Source organism: Crassostrea angulata, chromosome 10 (genome assembly GCF_025612915.1).
Source record: "Crassostrea angulata isolate pt1a10 chromosome 10, ASM2561291v2, whole genome shotgun sequence".
Lineage (NCBI taxonomy): Eukaryota > Metazoa > Mollusca > Bivalvia > Ostreida > Ostreidae > Magallana > Magallana angulata.
Window position 1 is genome coordinate 17,310,031 of NC_069120.1, and position 19,050 is coordinate 17,329,080.

Genomic DNA, 19,050 nt, shown 5'->3' on the forward strand with positions numbered 1-19,050 from the left:
GAATTAGAGTATGTTCTATGAAATGTAAGAAATCATAATAATGTATTGGAACTGTTGCCATTTATCTTTTATTAAACTTTTTAACTTTTGAAGTTTAACAAACTGCATGATATTTTTGGGGTTTTTTTATGCAATAAGGAACTCTTTTAAAGTTTATCCAAATGTTACATATACAAGTATATTTACATTTTCCAGTGTCTTTGCCTGTAATAACACTACGTATCGATTTTGTACTATATAACCTATAATACAAATGACGCCAAATTGAGGCGCCAGCGGGGTTTGCTTATTTATATTAAATATTTAATCGCACGATTGCTTAAAATTATATAAATATAAGTAATAAGGAATCATTCTTTGAATATTATGAGGTGATAATTTCGGTTGGGGCGTGATCAAATCTATCATAAAGCCCTTCGGGATTTGATCACGCCCCGACCAAAATTATCACCTCATAATACTCAAAGAATGATGCCTTATTCCTTACATCTGTATGACGCTTTGGTCTACATTTTACTATCCCAAGAAAAGTACTTCTGAAAATATTGTATTATTTTGTTAATTTCTAGCTTGTTCAATTACTCTTAGTTCAAGAAATAAGAAGTAATTAATATATGGGCTTCTCTTCAAAATAATTTTTTTTTTAACTGTAATTCAACTATATTGTATATTTACAAACTTAACGGAAAATGTTTGTGTTAAGCAATATCTGTTTATGGCGGGTATGAGTGCATATTTGTACGTTTATGAATGTATACATTGATTATTCATTTATTCATATTTAATTTATGCCAGTAAACCATGTATGTTTTTGGTGCTTAGCCTAATTAACTAAACTAAACTTTTGCTCTGACTTTGTAGGGAATATACATGACCTCACGCGCATTCGGTTCATTGTTTTCTTTCAAATTAGCAAAAAGTAAGATATCGAGTATCGCAAGTACCTGTACGTTAAAATCCCATATGGTCACATACTGCAACTGGAAGCGTATTTACATGTCGAATGATTTACTTATATAATAAGAGGAAATGTCCCATTCAAAAATTATTTAAGCTACAGTTGATGTTACATTCTTGTGTAATATTATTACAATTCCAATCAACAGTTTACAAAATGTAATTTCTTTCCTCGTCATGACTTTACTCTTACTTCATGTTCGCCAACTAAAATGACATTACTAGCTCAGTTAATTAAGGCAGAGAGTCCTTACATTTTCACATCTTAACAGCATTATATCTGATGCTATTACTAAATATCACACTTGTTATTAAAATGGGTACAAAGAAGACAAAAATAGAAATATCAACGATGAATTGGCAGTGTATGTTTTAGTAGGAGGTATGCAAGTAAAATATACTTCGGTCCTCAAGTTTTTAAAAGAAAAGTCCAAGAATTTGGGGTCAAATATCAGACTTAAGACTGAGTATTGACTTGAGGAAACTTGGTGACGTGGGTCCTGGACTTAAATCAATATCTCCCGTTGACACGGATGTTAGTGCGAGAGGATAATGATGTGCGAGGAAGCCGGAGTGCCCGGGGAAAAACCCACGTGTCCAAGCGGGCGACCCCCAACTACTGTCGATCATGGGGATCGAACCCGGGTCGCAGCGGTGAGAAGCGGGTGTTTTTTATAGTTCAATATTAATATTCCAGTTTGTTTATACACCTATGAAGGACGTTAATGAACACATGAATTGCCAATCTTTTTACATCAGTGTTAGGTACAATTGCTGTCCCTCAGAATTCAATTAATTTTAAGTGTTAGACTGATAAAGCTATAAAATTCCTTATTAATATATTTTTTCGTAGAAAAGCACGTCACACACTCTAATCATGTGTTTGTTTCAACTTACAGGGGCATGGTCACGATTTTGGTCTAATTCTATTCTATGTCTTTACTATTTACAATGCTTCAGAAATGCATTTCTAATGATCAAATAAAATTTGAGAGTCACTCGTAGAGTAACAAGCAAGATAATTCTTTGTCATGTAAACAAGGCTAGCCTGTTTTTTTGTTTACATTGGTTCAATATACCAATTAAAAAATCCTTTTCCTGCTTATTTGTCTATCTTTTTATTTATTTTAAGCATAAACGTTTAATACATTCGTTTTAGGTTTAAAACTGAAAATTTTACTTCAACGTTCAAAATGTTAACAAACGCTTTGTTTACATAACGAAGAATTTCAAGCTCTGTAACTGTTATAACTAGACAAATGACACTCAAATTTCGGTTGCCTATTAACAATGCCTTTCTGAAGCATTGTAAATATCAAAATCGGAAAAATAATATTTGACCAAAATCGTGACCATGCCCCTTTAACAGATTTTTACCTAATGTGTGTCTTTTGTCGTTCAAAAGAGAATCTTGGGTGAAAATGATTAAAAAAAGATAATTGGTCCCTTCCATTTAGAAAAAATAAATCATAAATCTTATCTGTGAGTATATAGAAATCGAAGTTTTAATTAATAAATTACAATAGGATAATGTGAATTTAGAATAGTTCTTTCGCTATGAAATTTAAATAAAGAAAGGACTGCGAAAATATCAAGAGTTTCACGATCTGCCTCAATGACACTCTCGACAGCTTGAAGACAAAAAAAAAAATTGATCAATGCAGATACAATGCAAGAAGGAATCAATGTTTAATATTGATTAATTAAAACGGGTATCTATTTCCGATATCCATCAGCTACAATATTTGGAATAATTCAACCACTGTAAACTCTAAATAGAATTCACAACCGCCACAGTTTTCTCAATCAGTGTCTCGATAATTGGTTATAAGATTATCTACTGCCTCCATCCGAGTACTGTCCAAAGTCTGTCGCCTTTGCTGAGAAATAAGTTACGGGTGAAGAAAAATATGGACCTGTCGGAAAGCTATTTTACACGTTATTATGGCCATGCTATTCTTCATTTCGTAGTAAAGATGTACCCGTGATCTGAACGAACATAGGTTATCATCTGGTATGATCGAAAGACCTGAAAAGAGAACGAATTATAACAAGTAAAAGAACCAAAACAATTGTTCAACATCTGTTTAAAAAAAACACAATTGCCACTAGTATGTGATCATGTTAAAAATGTTAACGCCAAAGACAATTTATCTATTGCACTTGCAATTGTATATAAAATCCCTTAGGTAATTCAAAGAATTGTTTTGGAATATTATGAAGATAATATATGGATCAGAAAAATTGTACTTTTCTTGCTCTACTCCTCTCGTATTCTACCCCCCTCCCCTTCCCCTTACAATACAACATTCTCTAATTCTCTCGATAAGCTACTGATGATTTTCACCTTGTTTTACGCCGTCTTTCTCGTCTAAAACTCTCTGAGGTTTAGGAATCTCGTCTAGAATCCAAAACACGGGAATGCGTGGTTTCCCCACGTCACCTTCGCAAACAAGGTGAATTTTTTCGCCGGGAGATACTTTGAGCGATTCGAAAGATTTGGTAACTTTGTCATTAACGGTAACCTGGGGTGGCCCGCCATCAATAGCTACAAAAAAATTAGAAACACAACATGTCAGTAACCGGAATCCATTTCACATGCCGCGACCTTCAACGTGAATGGGTTACCATGAATTAGCACCAATCGGATAATTCTTACAGAGAGATAGCAACGACTAGTCATGATCAGTGTTTTACAGGTGAAGTTCTAATTTACTGAAATTGGTATTGACTAATTATAAGTATTGTTATTACGATATTTTTTTTGCTGTAATAAAAAGTATAACCAGTTCAAATTCTCTCTTTTTCCTTTTTTAATTCGTATTAAACCGGAATTGAAGGATTAATACATGCACGTAATTCAACGGTTAAGAACTGACATCTAACTGGGAACATTAAATTTGCTGCATATCTTTATCTAAAAAAATTTCAATATATATCTTTTGAAAAGGGACAACTCTCTTGTTTCCGTTCAGTCTAGAATGACTTATCAACACCTGTTTGTTACATACAGTATAACTACATGTTTATATCGATTAACGAGACACCGCGTCTACCTTCACTCGTGACGTCTTTTAAGATAAAACAATACAAACTTTGAGCGATGAAATCCCCGGACATGGAAAACTTCCTGAGTTTCCCCTGCTTGTCGAGGCCTCCATATGAACACGTGTACCGACCGCCATCCCCACAGGCTACGTGACTGAAGTCTAGCTGTAGAAAGGACTGGGATCCCTTTAGCTGACCAGTGACAGCAATATGGCTCTGTAGCTGAGTGACATTGAATTCCTGGCCCCATTCAATGGTCTCACTCTCTCCTTTCTTGAACAGGTACAACATCGGGCGTTTTGACTGAAACCCGGCGAACTCGATGATCATCCATGTTGGGTCCACGATTGTCTTCCCATCGGCGTGACATCGGATTTGTAGACCAGTCTCCCCAACAAAGGCACTCAGTTTGTTGATGTCGAGAACTACCTCTACAAGTGCATGACTTGTTATAATTCGGATATCTTATTTTACATAAGAAAACAACCAAAAGGGAAATTTCTGCTACGTAGTATTCTTATCATTTGTAATAACATATATACATTTTTAAAAAAAAGTTTTTCAAAGTACCTGAATTAGGAAATGGCATTTTACGGATGATTTGTCATGAGAATTCCTTAAAATATTTAAATCTTTTTTTAATATTCACGCATAAACAGATTGTACTAAATATTCAAATCAATTAATTAATTTTTGAATTTCGTTTGAAAAACATAACAATACCATTCAATTACTTTTTTTTATTCATGGCCACTAATTTACCCAATAGGACTATGAGAACATGGTATCTTACCCCTCTCTTCCTTTTTAGCGATAGCTAGACTTATAAAGACAAGGAATACCAACGGCTTGTAATCCATATTTCAGATAACACCAAAACCAGAAGTGAAATATCTCTTATACCTCGAAAAATGAATGAATCATGTGCACATTGATTTGAAACCTTCCTTTTCTCTCTATAGGTCTTGTTCAAACATTCCTTTAGTTAAAGGCTGTCTCAGTAAGGCAATGATGGATAAACATTTAGATAAATGATATGATAAAGACTGACTTATTTCTTAAGATACCTTTGTAAGAGGAGATCTCTCTCATTTGTATCATCTTATCTGCTTGAAAATATGTTCCTAAGAAAAAGTTTTTTTAACTTTCAATTGGGGGTAAACACATGAATGTTCATTCTATGCACAACATGCATACTTAAATACGAATCCCCCAACTGACTATATCACTGGCATTTTTGTTTTAAAAATATATCTTTAAAAATACGTTAACCAAAAAACAAGAACCTCTCCTACAAGATTCCTAGATTTCTTCGGTTTTTTTTTTATTCTAAATGATATTTCTAAGTTATATTCTGTTTAAAATGCTGATATATGGATAAGACGCATTTATAACTTCTTTGTTACAGAGATCATTTTTCGGATCATTTAATAAATCATATCCGGTCAATGTACGGAAATTATCATTGTTTACCAATTCTTTGCATATCACATATCGAAGGAAATTGTCTATATAGGTGTATATTATGACGAGATTTCAGGAATACAACACATACATTCTTGATCCCAATCTGGCTTCAAATACGCAACATTGCCTGCATGGCAGATTGCGATGCTTACAATTTATCTATTCTAAGAAGAGATCCCTTTATGTTGTATCATGTTTCGTATATTAAGCATGTGTGGCTTACCTCATTAGTTTGAAATCGTTTGTTCTAGGGTTTTGAAAAAGTCAAATTTCAGTTCTGAGACGAATGAGTTTAACTGCCAAGGCTAACTGAATGATGACCTGCTCGCTCACAAACAAAGAAGACAATTGCACAAATATAAATTTCTATCACCCGAGTGATCATTTCTTGTTTTGTTTTGTTTTTATCTGAGTGAACATTGTACATTTAGATATTTTTCTCTTGCTGTGTTAAATGGATAGCCTCGGTACACACAACGTGTAGGATAAAAAACAAGAATCAATTGATACTGAGCATCGCTCATCATCTGGACCCATTAGGTTTAACCAATCACTGCAAAGTGATAGCGATAATAAAAAACAACAACAACGTATTGGCCCAAAGGAAGATAGACAGTTTAACTTGTTCTTTTTGATAATGGATATAAACTGTGTAAACAACAATGATACATCTTTTGATATGTTTGTGAATAATATTTCAAACTTGACTGCCAATCAAATGGAAAATATGGAAAGTCCATTTCAAGTTCCTGTTGGTGTAATGTCACTTTTGGCTGTTTTGTATGGATTAATTTCCATTTTAGCCGTTTTTGGAAACTTGCTTGTCATCATTGTGATTTTGAAAAACAAGAACATGCAGTCAATTACAAACATCTTCATTGCGAACCTTGCCTTAGGTGACGTTCTCATTGGGATTTTCTCCATACCCTTTCAGTTTCAGGCCGCTTTGCTGCAACGGTGGGTGGTGCCATATTTTCTATGTCCTGTTGCTCCTTTCATTAAAAACCTGACTGTTTGTGTGTCCGTATTCACACTTACAATCATAGCCATTGACAGATACATTGCTGTAATGCGCCCCCTTAAAGCAGGCATAAAAATGAAAGTCGCCACATTTGTGCTTGTAAGTACTTGGTTATTTGGCATCATCTCTAGTCTTCCAAATTTGTTTTTCTTCGAAGTTATTGATATTCCTGATATCCAATTCAAAAATCAAACGATGCCTTTTTGTGCACATGCCTACCCATCCAAAATGTTTATGAGTGTTCACGTCTTTTACTTGTCACTTATGCAGTACTTTCTGCCTCTTTTGGTCATAAACTTTACATATTTTCGCATTGTGATTAAAATATGGGGAACAAAAGCGCCTGGACAGCAATTAGAAGGCCAGGAAACCACAAGAATCAGAAACCGTAAGAAGGTGAGAACAAATCTTTACAATCAATGAAAACCAAGTTTTATATAAAAATATAGTCAAAGGCGTTCACGTACCATAATAAGCTGGTGATTTTATGAAAAAGAAAGCAGAAAAAATATATCGGAAATTCACAACATTTTAATCTATTTAATCTTAGTAGATCTGTATTTTATTTAGATTCAGGTAAAAGAAATAACTTGTGCATGTATGTGTTAAATTTAAAGGAATGCGTCTAACGATTTTTTTTGCATATAATATAATGTGCATATCAGTACTATCGAATGGATAGATGGTTGCTGTCATATACACGTACTAAACTCTCGGGGTAAGGGAAACAAATCCAACCTAAACAGGTACCAGTAGAGGACAATATACTGAATACAATATAACAATTCATGTTTTTCTTCACTGAAAACGAATATAAACAAAATTGTAGAAATTTTTCTAAAAAAAATAGTTACATTTTCTCCATTAATTTGATAAAAGCTTTGGTTCATTGGTCTCGAGTAACAAAATGAAGCTTTGTTTGAAACATGGGCTTATAATTATTTTCCAAAGTTTGGCTAGACTTGCTCATCTAGTAAATGGAACAGAAGGAGCCTTTTTAACAAACTAGTACTCCAATTAAACTAACAGAGTTCGGATGACGGGATATGTCGAGATCATGTCAGAATTCAACTCTGAATGCAATGAAACGATGCAAAATGAATGATATTGCCTCATATCCAAAAGGTTTGTAGAGTCATTAGATAATTACTGTACCACAAGATGCATTCACGGGCTATAGGACATTTGGCCATCACCCCATTTGAAAAATAAGCAACAAAACTTTCTGTAGATTATTTAAATATTTATATATGCAAGGGATGTTAAGGACGTTCGTCTAAAGCACCGTAGAAGGATCGACGGAAGAGAGAGAAGACATGATAGAGTTAAGCAATGGATGTTCCTTACCGCTACGTCTCTGACACTAACGCATGTCTCGCGGAAATTAAACAGCATTAGATGGGTTTCATGGTCTTAAGTATCTTATTAAAGCCGAATTAAAAACACAAATCAATCAATGCCGACTTCGATAACACCAACCCCCTTCCCTATTCTAAATGTGATTTATGACTATATTTCTTGTACAGAACACAAATAACTGTTGTATTAAATGTACCCAAAATATTTTATGTTTTAATTTTCTCATCATTTAGCACGTTCTGTATTACATTGTATTTGCAGAAAATATGAAATCAATGATAACTAATTTATTGTAATTTCAATAATCCTTGATAGATCTCTTAATAATTAATTAGTTTTAAATTTTATGATATAAATCTGTCATACAAAATCAAATTAAACAAAATGATTGTTCCTTTTACTGTGCAGTAGCTACTCTGTGTTCTGTGTTATTTGGTGGCTATTCTTTTTACTGGACAGTAGACAACTATGTGTTCCGTTTCATTGGCTGTTTCAATATCTTTGTTGCATCTCCAAGAATTCAGGCTCAGATTTAATCAGAGCAGACGACAAGTCATCAATCTTCGTCTGTTTCTGCTAATGCTAAAATATTATGGAAGACATCAATGACTTTGTCGTCCGGTATCTCATAGCTTAAAGGGATTGTCTGACGATCTTATTATGTACATGTGTAATGATTTAGTATTAAGTTCGATTTTGATTAATACTCTTGATCAAGAGTATTCAAGAAAATCGAACTTATTACGGAGTACATTGCTGGCTAAACAGAATACTAGTACTCGCAAAAATACTCATAGTTCAGAGCTTCTTAAATTAATACGGAATCTTTGATCAATTTCGATATTGTAATTATGTGTCTCTTCTGTGAGTAGTTTGGATCCTTGTGCATTATAAGACTGACACGTTCCTAATTTTTGGACGGACTCACATAAACCAAATGTAAAAAGAATGGAATCGAATCGGTGAAAGATTCATTATGCAGTTTCAACAAGGGAAATCTATCTTGGTGAATGCCCCATTTATCTAGCCCGTTGATTAAGGGTACTTGTCTGCGACATTTGATTGGCGTACATTTACGTCGCTTATAACAATTATATCAGCGAATTTGGGAAATTTCTTTTTGCACTAAAACTTTCAAAAGCGTGTATCTACACTCAGACTTATTACGACAAGCTATTATAAAAATGAATATTTGGTTAAAAAAATTTATGTCTTTGATGTTTAAATTCTGAACTATTCATTGATTTTGATTTCTATCGATTGCCTTCTTAGATAAAGGTCTAAATGATAGGATATGACAAAAAATGGGGATAGTTTATCTGCTGAATAGATGGAACATGTGTAATACAATTTACAAGCAACAGTCGTCCCAGGGAACTTGGAGTGACCTCTGTATAATGGGTGCGCCACATCATCGGGCACTAGTACAGATGCGATCTTATTCAGGAAAGTCTTGAAAATTTGTGCATTTTCATAATGGATTACATATAAACCCCTTATATGGTATTTTGTAACATAATTTCCGATTCTTGGAAACAAAACAAGAAAAGGGCTTTCTTTTGTGTTTCATGTGGGTATGAAGGTACGGTATAGCTAGAATTCCAGAAAAATAGCATAACTTGCATAAGCGGGTCGATTTTCTTTGTACTTTTCGTATGAAACGAAGTAAAACTTTTCTATTGTAATTAAGTTAATTAACTAAACAATACATTTGAAAGCAACTGTTAAAAGTAAAACAAATGCGCGTACTCGTACTTGAACGTCGTTTTACTCGATGGCTTTAATATCAGTTCAAAACTGTTATGAACTAAAATCGATTTTTTAAAGAAATAGAGCAGAAAATACATATTAGATGTTATTAGAAACCTGTCTTTTTAGCGACACTGCTAAGTTAACTTTTTTAAAAATTTTCCACAAGTTTACTCATGGATGTGAACACCGGATGCCAATGGGGAATACCTTTTTCGAAAAAAAATCATTAGGGTTTTTCATATAAGAAATATATGTAAATTACGGTCATTATAAAAAATTCTTTAAATTAGCAATTTTTAAAGCATTTATTTGAGATAATTACAGTATTTATATTATAAATGGGTAAAATTGCCTTTAAATAGGCATGACAAGTTTTCAAAAAAAATTATATGTCCCAGAGAAAAGGGGGGGGGGGGTTCCGACCCCCGGAACCCCCCCCCCCCTCTGGATCCGCCAATGTGAATACCATGTGTTCTATTGCATGCCTCGTTACCTTTATACCCGCATTGATCAATCAATGAAATAATTATATGCTTTGTTAACTTCATGTCTAATTTTCTTGGTACGCAAGTTTGTTATGCATTCAATTTTAACGAAGGTAATTATAGTCCACTTTAATTGTCAATTCAATTCAATTTATTGTCATTGAGTTGTACAACTCCTCAGATTACAAAGTATAGTACAATACTATTTTGCAATGCGAAGTAGGTGATCGGACGTATGAAAAAATCATGCACGCAACATAAAATAAAAATTGACATAATATATGTATGCTTTGAAGCTTAAACTAAAGTATTGTAACAATCCTGAGCGCTAGACAATTTATTTATTACCCGAATGGTTGAGTTCCTTTGTATTGTTAACACTTAAAAGTTTAACTTACTTAAAATCACTTGGTTTCTTGTAATAAAAACTCTTTATATATTTTTTGTAATTCAGGGCAAAAAGGACACATGAGTATAATTTGTACTAAAGTCTTTTTTATCACAAATATTGCAAAATCTCTAGTTTCTTGGCACCTTATTGTGTGGACCGTTTTCAATATTCAAAGAGTGTAATATAGTTCGAAAAAAGTTATTTTTTAAGTATTATTAATTGGTGTCTCTTTCATTAATGTCTGGTAGCACTTGCAATTGCTGTATTCCGATAATTTATATTCCTTACTCACAGAGCAATTTGGTATTTGTAAGTAATTATTTGATAATATTATCTAGGTTGTGAAAATGCTGATCATTGTGGTCTGCCTGTTCGTCATTTGCTGGTTGCCATTGCACGTTTACCAGGTTCTTTCCCAAATACATCCTGCTATCAACAGGTAACGTATCTATCTCAGTACTCTTGTCTTGACACAGAATTTTGCTCACTTTTGCCAACTTTTATGACTGTTTCATTTCAATACTTCCAATAAATTATACATGGAGTAATACTATTGTTCTTGTCCTATATTTTTTTTCAGCTCTGAAAATATCCATATCATATGGTTCTGTAGCAACTGGCTGGCAATGAGCAACTCTTGTTACAACCCCTTTGTCTATGGTCTACTTAATGTAAGTAGAGAGTGAGAGAAAGGTGAACTTAATGTAAGTATAAAGAGTGAGAGAAAGAGAATGAAAGTAGAGGATTTCCACACACTCTGATTAAACAGTAGGAATAGGTGAATGATTTGTCTGAGTTTCGGTTTTTAAAGATCTAGATATGTAAGGCAAGGTTGGCTATGATATAAATTGTAATTATAGCATATTCATAAATCGATGATTAAAGCGATGATTAACCGGGGTTTCACCTTCATCACATACAAGGAAAGGTAAACACACCTCGGTGGCAAGATAACGCTCCTTCTATAAAATTTATTACAGGTTTCACAAAGCAATACATAAACTAGTGATCTTAAGAAAAGATAATTAATGATCTTAAGATATTCAGACAGTTGTCTTAAGTCATCGTCAAAAACTTACAGCTGATCTCGAAGACCTGTACTGAATAAGAGTTTGTGAGACTGGTCGTATGTTTCCAAGGATGACTTTTGGTATCTTTACATGTATATTGAACTTAGCTGTAGCAAATATGTCAAAAGATTGATAGATTGATTTATGTTATCCGAAGGGAATAAGTCATTGGGGATAAAGACATAATGAAAGAAATGGACATCATAGACAAATTTTGCCTACCGCTACATTTGATCTTTGATCCAAGGACATTCACCAACAAACCAATTTCACTTGCATTTGAAATAGTGAAATTGACAATTAATGAAAAAATGATGAAGGCCTTTTGACATGAAAAAAGCAAAAAATTTTAGGGAGTAGTATGATTAATTCATCAACTTCTGTTACAATTTAACTCTACACTGCATTTTAAGAGATGAAAATACCAGCAGTTTACATGTAGGTGTATTTTCTAATTTTGTATTTTTTTAGTCTGTGATAGGTCCAATCGATTTTTGAATTAAAAGCCATATTTAATAAGTTGAAGCTGATATAGTTTTGTGAAACATCAATGACATGTAGTACATCTTATTCAGTTGAGTTGCCCATGTGCCTTATTGCAGCATTACATGTATTTGCTTTACTAGAGTAAATATTTCACAAAAAAAACCAGTAGAACACAAATTTCAAAAATCATTTGAAATCATCAGAAGTAAAATCAATCTTAAAATCGTCGTAAGACATATCTTAAACAGTTTTGTCAGAATCATAGCATTGGTGTTTTCGACAAATTCATATAAAACATTAGTTGAGCACGTCTCGTCGGGAGCAATTTGAAGGGAGAGGGGAAACTCGTTCTATCAGAAACCTTGACAAGGCAAAAAAGGAGATTGGAAAATGGTTATGGTTGTGTCTAACTTTGCAAAGACAATGGCTTAGCTCACCTGAAATTCGTGTATATTTTTCTTTCAAAATAAAATAAAACATTTCTGCAAATTGGTATTTTTTGGGAAATTGACTCATTGTGAAATTTTGGAAAATCGTTACACTACTCCATAATAAAAATTAGCTTTTATATTTTAGTCAAAGTTCAAGCGAGAGTATCGGAAATTACTGTCTTGCGTGAAGTGTAGCAGAAAATTGTTTCGGGATCGAGATTCGGGAGACTACTCTGATCTCAGCGCCGGAAGCATGCAAAGAGCACAGATGTGCGGAACACAAATTTCCTCCATCAAGAACGGAAGCTTCCAACACGAAAATAATGAAAGATTAATGAGTTTGAAGAAAATTTCATCAAGTACCTCTCAATTCTAACCTTCTTCTCCGACCCTTAATAAAGAAAACAACTTTCATTTTATTTTTAATTTGCTATTGTTGCACACCTACCGTGATCATTGTATAACTCTGCGTACCATGTACTGAACGTATATTTGGATGATAGAGATTGTCAGTACGGGTATATGTATGATGTTACAAAAAGTTAAAAGTCAAGAGAACCAGCGTGTACGATACCATGCAACATTTTTGTGATGTCAAAGCGAAAAAAGCTCTGTGTCAATGTTTGATCATAATTCTTCAATGCAATCTTAAATCTAAAATGTTCTTGCAAAGTTAAGAGAGCTTTCCAAATTTCATTAGATTACAAGGAAAATACGTCATTTTGAAAAAAAATCATGAAAATCAAAGCTGATACCAAAGACTTTGCTGAAAACTAGATACCAATAACTAATAGCTATAAATATTGTCATCTTAAAATCATTAAATTACATCCAAACATGATACCATTGCTATTGGTGAACTTTGTAAAAAAACAAACAAAAAAACCCCATAATTTTGAAATAAATATGTTTGACGGTGCTGCCGTTGTGGCGAGCGCAGCAAAAATAACACATACCTTGCATCATTGTCAACTGATATTGACAGTTATCAACCAAATTGCTTGTGTATATATATATATATATATATATATATATATATATATATATATATATATATATATATATATATATATATATATATATATATATATATATCATCCCCCCCCAACAAAAAAAAAAAAATAGCACAAGACCACAGGGACGTCATACATTAAACTCTATAATCATTTGTTTATGTATCTGAACGAATGGAAGCAAGTAAAAAAAATTGTGGGTCTCACCAAAGCTCGTGCGCTAGTCAAAACGTGGCTTCAAACCTCAAGGCATCGTTAATTACGGCATTATGGAATGTTGCCAAAAAAAATTCTTGATAAATCTGTTTAACTCGTTCTTTTTCCCGCGCGCACTGGTTCTTAAAGCTCGCTTCGCTCGCTATAATTAGGGTTTAGAATCATGAAGCCGCCTCTGGCTTAACTTTAAATTTCTACACAGGCAGTATAGATTAAAATTTCATTGACAAATAGAAAAAAAAATTTAAAAAGCAAACAAAGGTTGCTTCTTTGTGCTGTTGCTGCATGTGCCAACACATTTCAAGTATTGATCTATAATTCATAGGTATCTGTTAAATGACTGAGGTATTTGCCGTAGTCCAAGATCATTTAAACACCTCAAACTTTTACTCATTATCAGAAAGTACAAATTATCATTACTTTTTTATTGAGTTTATGAGGTTGTCAAAAACCTTTACACTTAAAAAAACCTTGCAAATATCAAGTAACATTGAAAATGCCATTAAACTTCATTTTCATGACTAAAATAACAATGTAGACAAAATATTTATGATCAATATCTATACTATTATATTAGAATATAGAATAAGACTCGAATTTTTGGGCTTTAATTCCGAGATATCGGAAGAGTACTGTCATTTGTTTTATATAATTTAAACATTATTGGCACTTGAAGATTACCAATTTTTTATATTTTTTTCTTAATCAAGCTTCGCTAATTAATAATCAACAAAAATTCCTTTACAAATCCGGAAATCATCTGAATTTTTTGGATTTTACAATCTTGCGAATGCCATTACATTAACGCTAAATCACGAGAGGCTCTTTAGTTTTTGTTTCCACAATATCACATTTGCATGGATGAACTCAGAAACAATATCACAAATACGTGTAAATTTTCATTGAAAATTTGACATATATATATTCTCAAAGGAAATACGGGAGATAGCTCTAACAGTGCATTTCATATGAAAAATCCCGATAGTTCCGAAAGTCAACTTGAAGCGAGTGAAAAACATTGCTTCTTCATTAATATTAATAAATTTTTTAGATGAGAGGTATTTACAGCCTCAAAATGGTTTATTATGAATAATTTGACTTATTTTCAATGCAGCTTCATTAATTTTCTCCAAAATCGTTTCGGAGCGATTCTGCAATTTTTTGCTATATTACGGGTATATGGGAGGCATTTTAACTGTGGTATAGGCCTGTCACGAGACACAGATTATTCTAAGTAAGCAGAATGTAGTAAAATTAATAGCATTATTGTAGGCTTAAAGCTTTATTATGTAAATGGCAACAATACCGTATGTCGATGTATCTATTTCGTAATTGTTCGATATAATATACAGTGTCAACCCGTGCACGCACGGGTCAAAGTCTAGTTTATGTTAAATGTTCAACGTTTTAAAACGCTTAAGTGTTGTGATACCATGATGTTCCAAGAATAAATAATTATGTGAATACAATATATGAGAGACAAAAGTTTAATATTGTAGGCCTGCAGAGACTGACTTTGAGCATCCTGATTTCATTTATTTTATTATTCAAGAGTACTTAGTGTAATAGATGTTAAAATACAAACTAAATTTAATCTAAAAAAAAAAATTTAGGTTGTTAAAGAAGGACGTCAAATTACGCATTTGTTTAAGATTTTAAAAAACAACAACAAATATTAACTGCAATTCTTATGCTGACAAATTGCAGTTAATGTTAATCCTCAGAGTCTCATCGATATACCTTTTTATTGGGGAACACTTTAGAGGATCTATTTGAAGCCAGGTATACCAATAGTGTCATCCTGTGCAAATATGTCCTTGTTTGTTTGACCACAAAGATTCATAAAACAAACGACATGAAGGTGAAGTCGCAAAATTCAGCAAAATAGAATTTTGTAAAAATGCTTCTTATATTGTATTCAGTATTCTTGTTTTGATATGTATAATATATTTATCCTACATGTGTTCCTTTGATATTCATACATGTATGTTTCATTGAATTATTTGTCCATGTGCTGTATTGTAAAGTTGTAAGGAAAATAAAAGTTTAAATATGGACAGATTTCATTTCTTTTTCATTAAATATATTCATAATCACATTTAAAGGTAGAGTTGTCACAGTAGCACATCATAATATCAGAATACTGTCCTTCTGATAAAAATATGCATTGTGTTTACTTCAATTTTTACATTAAAAATATGCATTACGACTACTTTAAAGTAGCCCTGATAATGCTTATTTTTAATATTAAGATTAAAATCTGTCAGAAGGACATGACCCATGAGATCTACATCATAATTTTAGGTATGATTTTATAGTGTCTTTTAATGGCCACAACCCTCCAATCTTCTTTATGAAATTGAACACCATCACCGTTGGAAAATATACACGAGGTCTTTAGAATGTGTTTAACTGATATGTAAGGAACTATAATATTCTTACTTTACCTTCCTGTGTTCCTGCTAAGGCACGCACAAATTATATAAAAAAGACACTGCAACAGGGGTTTGTGGCCTATTTAAAGTTTAAATAATTTGATATGTTCGACAAATGAGACTCAAAACTTTTATATTTCAACCTTAAGGTCATCTGAGTGTACCTCACCAACACCAAGTGCCTTGTGTAAGCTAAACGATTGGCCATTGTATAACAGTTCATTATTTGTTTGTTTTGACAAAAGAAAGTACATGTATATAATATATGATGTGCATGATATATTTGCAACCAGTTTATCTGTCAAATTATTTACTATTACGTGATCAATACCAGATAAACCATATCTATGTATTTTAACCTACCTGCTCAATGCCCAAGAGTCGAGAAATATGTATTTTTTAAGGAATGAGAGTACTTTCACAACAAAATTAATTTAGTTAAGTTCTTTTACTTATTACAAAGATATAGTATACCCTGTTTGCAATGAGACAAAACTTGTAACATCATGGCTGAATTGTATTTTTCTCGAAATGGCTAAGCCGTATGACTTATGAGCTGACACATTTTTTTAATAAATTTCAACAACAGTTTTTATTTCATTGACTTGAAATGATTGTCATTTCACATTATTATCTATCAATCCAATCATCCGATCCAATCAAAGTTATTACAAAATGTCCAACATCCAATCAAAAGCTAGTATATATACTATGTTTGTTTTTACCAACCTATAAACAAAAGAGATTTTGAAAAAGTAAGATCACAATAATCATCCAAGATTAAAATCTGAAAAATGAAATATAGTTACTGTACACCGACTGATTTCATTCGTCAAACAGTTATAAAATCAAAATCATGCTTCATTTCCTTAAAAAAAAAATTAATTATGAGTTTATGAGTTAATTCTTGGTGGACATACATGTAAGGTTATCACAGACTCGCTGATATAGGCATCGTGCATTTATGAAATGAATCCTGAGTAGTTTTGTGACACAGATAAAACATTTGCTGAGTATGCATACACGTACTTTAGATAACACAATCATTTGAAGGTGCTCGCTTTTGGATTGTCTTTCTTAGAAAATACATTGTTGATCACGATTGTGGACATTTTTAGCATTATTTTGTACGTAAGTACACTTTTTCTGCACTCTACTTTTCTACACCTAGATTGCAAGATAATTATAAGGACAAGCAACACAAATATGCAAACTTGCAATTTAATTGTGTTGACATGAATGTTAAATGTAACCAGAAATGGACGAATGAAAGCCATTTACATGAGTGCTGATAATTAAGTGACATCACATTTGCAATATGCACCATGTACATGTCAACATGCAAGTTAAAAACTTTGACGTGCAGTTTGTTTATCTCGGCATGTTTCTTACATATGACGTCAAAATACAATTTCTTCATGCTGTGTTACAATGCACTTTGAAAAATTATGCACTTTGAAAAAGTTTTTTAAAAGTGCGTTAAATTTGTCAACGCAAAAAAAATTCTTTTCAAAGTGCGTTAATTTCGTCGATATTAACGCACTTTGACAAAAATGTTCAGGGTTTAGTCGATATAATTGATTCTTTTATGTGCAATTAATGATTGATTTTACCTTGTTTAGCTCAGTGGGATATATCTAAATATGAACCCAATGAATGCTAAGCTAACTTGATAAACATTTTCTCGATTAGAATTACTTTTTCTTTTCTCATAAGCTTACTTAGTTTGACAATTTACACATAAAGAACAATTGTATGTGCTAATAAACAAACATAGCTGGAAAAAATGATACGTTAGTTATGTTTATTAAAAACAATATGATCTTTCAGAAGATCAGTGCGAAAAAAACACACCCTTCTGCTTTTTTTTAAAGTTTATAATAATATAATGATTGTCAATGTAACTTTGTATTAAAATGGAGTGAATTGTTTCATTAGAATTTAAAAACAGGGTTTATGTTAAAACACTTATAGATTCTTAAACATACCAATGGAAAAATTATTGTTTGGTCAGCCCTTTTTTCATTACTACAGTACTGTACTTAATTCATAACAAAGCTGAATATCATATGTTTTGGAAGAAAAAATGAAGGGCAGGGTAGCTTTTTTCCGTAATCAGTTAAATGGGGTACTCGTAATTGACATGTATCTTTGGTTAAACCCCACTCCCGGCCTCAACCTAGTTCTCAAAGACGTTAAATGAGAATCACTGGTGTTTACAAATCACCATACTGTCAACAAAATAGAAAGTCAATTCCATAATTTGTTTTTTTTTCAAAGTGCTTTAAGTGTCTCGATGCTAAAAAATGTTGATGTACCTTCATGACGCACTTCGAAAATGTTTTTCAAAGTTGGTTAACTTGGTCACAAATTTAACGCACTTTGAAAAAATTTTCAAAGTGCATTGATTTGGTCCCAAATTTAACGAACGAAAATTTTTGCAAAGTGCATAATTTTTTCAAATTGCGTTGCCACAACGGTGTGTCTTTTTATCCCAATGAAACCCCAAAAGACGTACCCTTGCCACAATGCTGTCATCTAAGCTTTTCATGTTCATACGCGCCTACTGAAAAATACTGCGGATTTCATATAAAAATTAAAGCATTAATCTTTAAATATCTCGCATTATAAATGTATGATAAACTGCTAATGAACATAAAAAAGTGCCAACATGCTTGTAAACTGTGTTTTAATACATTTTGAAAAAGTGCATGTTAACTGCTCGTCAAGCAAAGGGATAGGAGATGATATGTTTGTTTATCAAATCTTTCTTAATTCTGAGAAATCACATCTTGCATGTTAATATACTTTTATTAATGTTGCATGTACGTCAACAAAGTCATGTGGTATATTGACATTATGATATTAGCACACATGAACCTTGCTTTGTATTCGAGCCTTTAATTGTGCCCCATGTAA

At 32.5% G+C, this 19,050-nt stretch overlaps 2 protein-coding genes across 2 annotated transcripts; one reads left to right on the plus strand and one right to left on the minus strand.

Annotated features, from left to right (window-relative positions):
• Positions 1-2,624: 2,624 nt before the first annotated feature.
• Positions 2,625-4,984, minus strand: LOC128165046 (uncharacterized). The gene is made up of 4 exons (XM_052829244.1): positions 4,799-4,984; positions 4,053-4,436; positions 3,305-3,505; positions 2,625-2,986 (listed from the first exon to the last, which is right to left on the minus strand). The coding sequence occupies exons 1-4, from the start codon at positions 4,863-4,865 to the stop codon at positions 2,850-2,852; spliced, it is 789 nt and encodes a 262-aa protein (XP_052685204.1). The 5' UTR covers positions 4,866-4,984; the 3' UTR covers positions 2,625-2,849.
• A 985-nt stretch (positions 4,985-5,969) lies between these two features.
• On the plus strand, positions 5,970-13,452 carry LOC128165047 (tachykinin-like peptides receptor 99D). Its single transcript, XM_052829245.1, has 4 exons — positions 5,970-6,889; positions 10,819-10,919; positions 11,061-11,151; positions 12,613-13,452. The coding sequence occupies exons 1-4, from the start codon at positions 6,110-6,112 to the stop codon at positions 12,841-12,843; spliced, it is 1,203 nt and encodes a 400-aa protein (XP_052685205.1). The 5' UTR covers positions 5,970-6,109; the 3' UTR covers positions 12,844-13,452.
• Positions 13,453-19,050: the final 5,598 nt, after the last annotated feature.